Source organism: Meleagris gallopavo, chromosome 1 (genome assembly GCF_000146605.3).
Source record: "Meleagris gallopavo isolate NT-WF06-2002-E0010 breed Aviagen turkey brand Nicholas breeding stock chromosome 1, Turkey_5.1, whole genome shotgun sequence".
Classification (NCBI taxonomy): Eukaryota; Metazoa; Chordata; class Aves; order Galliformes; family Phasianidae; genus Meleagris; species Meleagris gallopavo.
In genome coordinates, this window is record NC_015011.2 from 133,152,077 (window position 1) to 133,160,458 (window position 8,382).

General features: G+C 41.2%; 1 protein-coding gene across 1 annotated transcript in view; it reads right to left on the reverse strand.

Annotated features, from left to right (window-relative positions):
- Positions 1-2,716: 2,716 nt before the first annotated feature.
- Positions 2,717-8,382, reverse strand: part of UPF3A (UPF3A regulator of nonsense mediated mRNA decay) — a 24,911-nt gene continuing 19,245 nt past the window's right edge. The window contains 3 exon segments of the mRNA XM_010728336.3: positions 2,717-6,250; positions 8,040-8,281; positions 8,284-8,333. Of these exon segments, the coding sequence (XP_010726638.3) occupies positions 6,077-6,250; positions 8,040-8,281; positions 8,284-8,333 (466 nt within the window). The 3' untranslated portion in view covers positions 2,717-6,076.

Genomic DNA, 8,382 nt, shown 5'->3' on the forward strand with positions numbered 1-8,382 from the left:
TGCGTCGCTTGCGTCGCGGTCACCTGCGGGACGGCGTGCGGGGTTTCTCCGGTCCGCATCTTCCCGTGTTATATTAAATTACAGATCTAAATTGTATTAAGGGACGAATCTCTCGTTTACAGGGACGCCTGCAAAGACTGTGTTTAATTCGTAAAAGTCACGTTCCCTTTGTCAATTCGGTACCCTTCTTCAAGCCAGCAGGCAGATGTCTCGTGTCAGCTGTCGTGCTGGGTCACCCGCTCAGCCTATGTTCTGCTGTCCTCTACAATGCTCAGAAAGGCACTTCTGTGTGAAACCTACGTTTGTCGTGGGGTTGCTAAAGCAGCGCTAGGTGAAGCTTTGTTTGGCCAGTGAAAGACAGCTTTCTGTCAGGAAAAACTTCTTTACAGAAAGGGTTGTTAAACACTGGCATAGGCTCCCCAGGGAGGTGGTTGAGTCACCATCACTGGATGTGTTTAAAAGCCGTTTGGATGTGGTGCTCAGGGACATGATTTAGCGGAGGGTTGTTAGAGTTAGGGTAGTATGGTTAGGTTGTGATTGGACTCGATGATCTTTAAGGTCTTTTCCAACCTGAGTAATTCTATGAATCTATGATTCACATTATTTGTGTAGCTGTGTTTAGTTTTGCCCCTTCCTAGATCACTTCGTTATTTTATTTTGCTGGCATTTTAATATAAATATTTCATAGAATCATAGAATCACAAGGTTGGAAAGGACCTACAAGACCATCACCATGACTACCTGCTAAGCTCCTAAACCATACCTCGTAGCACCTAACCTTGTTTCAGGCTGCCATAGGTAAGAGTCCTTTTGGATGCTCCCACAGTGGCCCCATGACTCCTAGTAGCTGTACCATTAGTACCCTGCTGCAACAGATTCAACTTGACACTGATGCTGATGTTAAACATGCTTGCCAGTCTGCTTGAGTGCCTGAGCCATAGGTGCAGAGAGCAGCTGAGGTAAGAGGTTCTGTCCAGAAAGTAAACCCTATAGTACTTTTTTTTCCTTTTAAAGTCTCCTGACCATTGGATCTTAGTCTAGTCTTCTGAGTAGATTGTTGATCTTTTGCCAAAGGTTTTTGGCTACTGCATCTCCGATGCAAATTTCAGTAGCAATGAGGTAACAAGGTCTTTTGGTAATGTTATTCAGAGCAGTAAGAATGAGAGCCACTGTGAAGAGCTGCCACATGCCATCACCACACTGAATGAAAGAATCTCAGATGTCCATACATAAGTAGGAATAAAAGTTACAGTCCAAACTTTAAGGTTGTATTACTACCAGCTTTGATGTATTGATTTTATTCAGGGAAAAATGACTTGGGATGTTAGTAGGGAATTCTGTGACAGTCAACTGAGTACTATCAGCAAACAAGTTGGGTGTAAGGACATTTTAAGTGTAAACGAGAATAAATCTATGGGTGAGAAACATATCTTTTTTTTTCTGTTGAACGTCTTAAATCCTTTGTTAGGTCATCCACAAAAGGCAGTACCTATCAGTATCTCTTCAGCTGTGTTGCAGGTTGATTTCTGATTTAAAGATCCTCAGCATAGTGCCTGTTGAACTTGAACCGCCAAAACCGGGTGCTGGCTGTCCACTGGTCCTCATGTTCAGATGGAGGGCTGTGTGAAGCCTTTTCTTGTCACTGGGACTGAGTGATGGCTTAGTGCATGCTTGGTGGAGCCAAGGTCTGCACAGAACTAGCTTTGGCCTTGGAAATGAGCGCTGTCAATCTCATGGTTTCATACTCATCTCTTAAAAACATATCTTAAAAATGTTTTCTAATGGTAAAATTCAGGGAAAAAAAGAAGCATTTGACACATGAAGCTTCTTACCGTGCCTTCAGTCAAGAAAATACTGTAAAAATACTTTCAGCCATCCCGTGAATATTTGGCTGAAAGTTTCCATAATTAACAAACATAATTTGAACAATTATATCTTTTCACACTGCTTGCATTACAGAAAACTTTCTTCCAGAAAACTGGGAGAAAGGACAGCCTGCCAGGACTGAGTCGAAGCACGCGTGGCAGACAGGTTTGAGTGTTGCTGTTTACAGGTTAGGAGGAATGAGCATCGTGGTGTCCTTACCACCGGAGACCCATTGTGAGCTCTGCTGTCAGTCTCCTCACCCAGCAAAGGCTTCCACTGCATCTCCATCGCTGGTGCAGAGGTGAGGAGGCCCAGATGCAGGCATGCTCTCAAGCATGCACTAATGCCAGTAAGTAGGAAAAGTTTATTGCATTGTTACACTTCTGGAAATGAAAATCTCTGTTGGTGCTAAAGCTGCTCAGCATGCTGGGAAGCTGTCAGACAGCTCCGACTTTATAGTAATGGCAAAAGATATTTTGAAAAGTGACATAATTTAAATGCTGTAATTTATACTGAATGTTCTTTCCTGCCTGCTGAGCATGATTCTGACGGGAAATGTTTCTCCAGAGAAAGCACAAATTTACATTTCTATTTCAAGCGTGAAGTTCTGTGATACTTCCATTCTTCTGGTTTTTGAAAGTCCTCTGTGGTTTTTGTTTGAACAATAGTGCATCATAGAACAGTGCACATACAAAAAAAATCATAATAGCACAAAGTTAAACACAAAGTTAATTAAGAAATGAAATAACTGAGAGTTGGGTGACAGCAGTAATTGGCTTTCTTTTCTAAGTCTTTTGGCATGAGGATATTTTTAAAAGCAACTCAGACACAAGAGTTTAATTCCTCTCCTTTAAAGGAGCTCAATCATTGGTTTTGTCTGGTTTTTGGCTTTTTTTGTTTTTTTTTTTTGTTTTTTTGAGAAGAGAGGAGAATGTGTCCACTCCATGTTTCATACGTGTTTGATACAGCAGTTGTCATCGTTTACCACCTGAGGATCTCTGGCTTACAGTGTGGGGAAAAGCACAAGACCTTCAAAACAGCTTCTGCTTTCACTTTCAGATAGAATCTGCATACAAACCTCAGCAGTGCTAAAACATTAACCAAAACCTGTAGTGTTTTCAGAAGGGCTGGTAGTTGTCTCCCTGATCTGCTGTAACATCAGGTGGCAGTGGCATTTAGCAGTGATCCGTCACACCTCACAGCCCACACAGAGGCAGTATGTTTTTCAGCACTGGTGGCTAAGTGTCCGTGCTATCTCTCTGTAGGTACAACGGGAACAGGCTGGCACCACAGATGGGGCACCTGCATGCTTTTCAGGTTCATTTCCTTTTGAATACAGGACGTGGATGTCGGAGTGGTCACTTGTCATCAGCTCCCAGCTCTTTGTGCAAAGGCACATGAAGGCAAGCTAAGGCTTGTCGCTCTTCTCCTATTCTGCTTTGGGAACAGTCTTCCAGCCCAAACCATGCAGCGTGATGCAGCGTGAAGAGGTAAGCCACGTACCTCCCAAGACTTTCTGGAAATAGCTTGTAGCCATTTGTTTTTTTAGTAAAAATAAACAGCAGAATGCGTTTAAAAATGGAATCTGAAGTTGGCAGAATGATGTTTGGGAATTGAATTGCCTGCTCTTGAAAACTGCTACAGGCGTGAGTGCAGATTTTTTTACTGAATATTTATATCCCACATCAGTTTCCTTTGACACAATAGATCATGACAGAATGGAGCCTAACTCCATCTTGACAGACAAGGTGATTTCCACATTGCAAAATTCGGATGACCTTGGAATCCAGTAGGAAATAGGACAACAGAAATTGAGTGAGACTGCCAAGGTGGTGAAGATTTGTATTAAAGAAGAGAGCCCTATACTGTAAAAACAAAGAAGCAGATGGCACCCAAATCAGCTGTAATGTAAGTAGATACAATTCCTGTTTCTCAGGGTAGCCGGATCTACTTTCAGCAAAGCTGAATTTGCAAAACAAAGTTGCTATTGTGGAAATAAAGCTCTCACGCCACAGTGACTCTGTACAAAGACAGGCTGCAAGCCTGCATTTATTTTGTGTCATCAGGAGGCGCATAGGAAAAAGAGCAAGCACTGAGCAGGTGGCAGCTCCTCCTGCCCGGCTTTCCCTGTGAATATCAATGTTCTGGATACTCTGTCTGTGCAGATGTGTAAACTCAAGGCCAGCTTTCCTGCAGTCAAACGGGATGCAGGTGTCCTAGTTAGTGAGGGGGTGACAGCTTTTCCCGAAATATGTGAATGTTGAAGCCCTGACAGTTTTTACTGAGCCAAGCTTTCAAGTCCAATCTTTGGTAACTAAGAGGTGGCAAGTCCTCAAGTGGAAGTTTACTGCTAAATAAACTACTAAGTTACTCACCTATAATGCCACCAAGAGATACTTATAGCCCAAGCACACATGGGATAGTGAGAGAGTAGCCTGGCAGCCACCTTTGGCCAAAAATACCAAGCATGTGAGGATGCGCACAAGCTTTTTCTCTTGCTCTTATGGGTTCCTCTCACAAACAAGACCCCTCCTTGAGCCAGCACAGCTCTGCCCACATCCCCTGGGCACCTCAATGGGTTGCAAATGGTTGCTTTTACACAGACCCCAATCCGTTGAAGCCCTGTCTGCCTCTACTGCAGAACTGTCCTGGTTAGGTCTCCTTCTTCTCAGACCAAGTCAGGCTCTTTCCCTCAGCCAAGAAGCTGAACTCAAATCCCTTCTCAGCAGTCAGAATAAGGCTGATAAACAAGATAAACTTTAGATGAAGATAAAACCAAATGGTTTTCCAACAGTTGTTTCACGTAAGCTTTGAAGTTGTTTTAGTTGGCCTCTCACTTACATAGTTTGATATTAAAATTCTTCTCAACGCTATTTTTATCCGTTTCTGAGGAATACTGAGTAGCATAGCATTCTACTTATGTTTTTTTTAAGAGTACAGACAAAAAAAACTACAGAAGATCACTTCTTAAAATCATAGTGAAAATCTTGTTGCTTTTATTCACGTAATGCTTAATATCTTGGAAAATACAATCAATAATTTTTCAGTTCTAGAACAACTAAATGTTATGCTTAACCAAATGCTCCAAGAGGATGTAAAAAATAAATGAATGTCTTACTATTTAATTTAATCAACACAGCAGGTCTCGGTTTCGGATGACTGAAACTTTCAGCTGTAAAAGATGAGTAAGTTTTGCCCTTCCATAAACATGCAATGTTGAAACCGATGGAAACACTGTAAATATATGTATATATATATACACACATATATATGTGCCTGCATCAGAGGGCAGAATTTGACTTGGAACTTAAAAAATGGGACTTTGCAGCTGACACTCGTGTTTGTTTTTCTTCAAACAAATTGAACTTCAGAACTCTCACGTGTCTTACATTGTCCAGATCCTGCATCTGCAACTTACATCAAACATCAGCATATAAAAAGTCATCACTGTACAATCACTTTTTGAAAAGTCAGTGTCAAAACCATAAAAAAACCCAGCTAATTTAAGAAAACCAGATGCACTGTGTAAGTGCTGAGGTTTGTGTCAGCTTTTTTCTGCTTTAAGTACAAGAATCCTTTAAAACATAAAAGGCAGAAGTGGCTCCAAAAATGACAAACACTCTAACAACACACTTGTAGCTTTAATAACACTTATTAGACACTGTAGTTAATTGAAAAACAATGTGAACACAACGAGGTACATACAGACACCCACTGCCATTCCTCGTGCCCTGCAAACACTGCTGGCTGCGGAGCTCCCCAAGCCGCACGGCGCTGGGCAGCACCACCGTGTGCAGGAAGGGGCCCTGGGACTGCCAGGCACCCGACACTCTGGAAGTGCTTCAGGCCTCACAATGACACAAATCCACATTTTGTTTCTTTAGACTTGGAAAGGTGAGGTCGCTTCTGAAGTTTTCTATAAATATTCCTTTAAAACTATTAGAGATTTTATATCTCAAGGTCAATCTAATAAAACATCAGACTGCTTTTACATTGGGCAAATGGTGTTTGCTCTGCTTTATGTAAAAAAGCAATCATATTCCTTTGCTGTAAGATACTTTATGCATCTCCAGTCGCTCTTTCCTTTATTTCAGAGGACGTAAGAGAAAGCTGTGACAATTTTGTTGGTGTTGGGCTTCTGAAACAGCTCTATGCGGCGATGTTGAATCTGAAGTTCATCCCTTTCCACAAGTCTTTCCTTCAGTTTGTTTTATTCTGCTTCCTCACTCTTCTCAGAGCCACCTCCCACTGAGTTATCCACCTCATACTTTTTGTCAAGAGCATCTTCAGAAGACTTCCCACTGCAGTCATAGGCTTTACTCGTGGATCCCGTATGCGTTCGGATGCGAGCCCCTGGCTGGTACAGCTGCATGGCTGGGCGATCCTAGGGGGGAGCAGATGAGGTTAACTCTGAGAAACCTGTGTGGGATGCACAGGTGGGGTTTTAAAGAGATTAGTTTTTGTGAAGAAAGCAGATTTTGTGTTAAATTACTTTATGTATCGTAAGAGCTGGGAAAAAAATGAAGTATAATGAAAATCAACTGAGTATTTTATATCTGTCTTGCTTACAATACTATTCTTGAAAGCCAAGCATTTTGAATAAGTGAAAAAAGCTGTAAAAAGGAAAGATCTTATGAGCATTTGACATAAACAAGGAGAAATACTGCTGGCTATTATCAAACACAATACTACTATGCATGCCTAGGTAAAACTCTGAAATATGTTGCTACCTTCACCAGCAGCGACCAGGAACAACGACAGCCTGCACACTTACAACTTGGCAGATGAGTGACAAATATTAACTATAAGCACAATAAAATGAGACAAACCAGAGCGCCCGTTAGCAGATAACAGCTAGAAAATTATCCTCAACTGAATATGTTCAGTGCTGCTGACTCAGTCACATGTGTGACCCAACAACACGCTGAAATGGGAGAAGGAGCAATGTAGAAGGAAAAGAGACCTTGAGCCTGCAAATGGGGAAGTTCCATAGCTCTTGAGAGTGCTTTTTATTCTTGCAATTTCAATAATAAAATGTATTACAGAAACGCTACTTAAGAAGTCTTTTCCTAGTAGATTGTTTGTTTTACTCACACAAATACCAGTTTTTAATGTTGTGCAGCAACCCATTCACCACAAGCACAGCTTTTTGCTCAAATTCTTGCATTAAGTTTTGCAAACAAAATAAGCAGCCTATTTTAAAACAGCAATTTTTTTTTGCACAAAGTGACTCACACGGCTTGCATAGTGAGTCCACCCGGGCCAGCTTTGTATGTGATCCGTATGGACTCGTGCCACACATGACCAGCTCACTCCTTGGCAGCTCTCACCCCCAACCCGCATCAGGAATTTGGTTTGAAAGAAGAGATTCACATGCTGAATAAATTTCTGCACAAAATAATGTTTCAGTCATCTTGTGCAGAAAATCTAGGACCAGAACAGATAGAGAATGAGGTTGACAAGGATAACCACCTCCTGAAAAGACTCTGGCACATCCATGAAATCAGAGTCTGAGAAAAATGATGCCCGTGTCCCTGGGAGATGAGAAGGGACAGCTCTGCTACACACCCTGCTACCAGCCCCATTTGCACTGTTTTTGCACCTGTTCTTTCCCTGACATTGAACACAAATGTAATTTGTCCTAAGCAGACAACATCCTTCTCCAACTGACAGGTATACAATATTGAAGAAATGGCACATTCCTCTAAAAACCACTGTTTCTGAATTAGCTATTTAGATATGTCATTACTCACATTATGTCCTTAATGATGTCCTGGCCAATTGTAAGGGCTTTATGGGCAGGGTAATGGAAACACAAAGATGAGCATGCCACAGTTGTTGAGTTTCATTGCAAACTAGAAGTATAACAGTTTTTAATAGGCTCGTAAAATACAAGGCTTCCAAGAATAGCGTTCTAAAAATGCTAGGATTGAAAGTAAGACAGAAAGTATGTTGAATATGGTGCATACAAATGAGCAGAGACCTGTGACCGTAACTTATTTTAACTGCTGTTGTTCTTTGACGGCAATAAAAAGAAGTTGGCGTTTTACTGAAAATGACATAAAGAATTTTTTTTTTTTTAAAGCATCTTTATGCTAAGTTTGCAAAAGGAAAACCTGTGATCTTGAAGCATATTTAACTAATGAAAGATTATCCTAAATGAATAAAAGAACCTTATTTCTTATGCGCTCCTTTTTGGATGCCATGTCATCACACTTGTCCTCTTTACCCAGTTTGTCTACTGCCTCCACAGTGAAGCTGTAGTTGTGGTTCCCTTTCTTTCCTCTGTCTTGGTTGTATCCTTTCCCCCATTTCAGCTCTTCTTCATTCCTTCTCACAAACTTGTCAAACTCATAGTGAGTTCTATGCTTTCTGCCATCATCCAGTCGATACCTTTGCCTTTCAGGTTCTTTTCTCGAAATCTTCTCTCCAAATCTCTTTGCTCTTTGTCACTATCATTTTGTGACCTATAAGTAGAAAAAGAAAGAAAATCCAAGCAATAAACAGCTTAAAAAA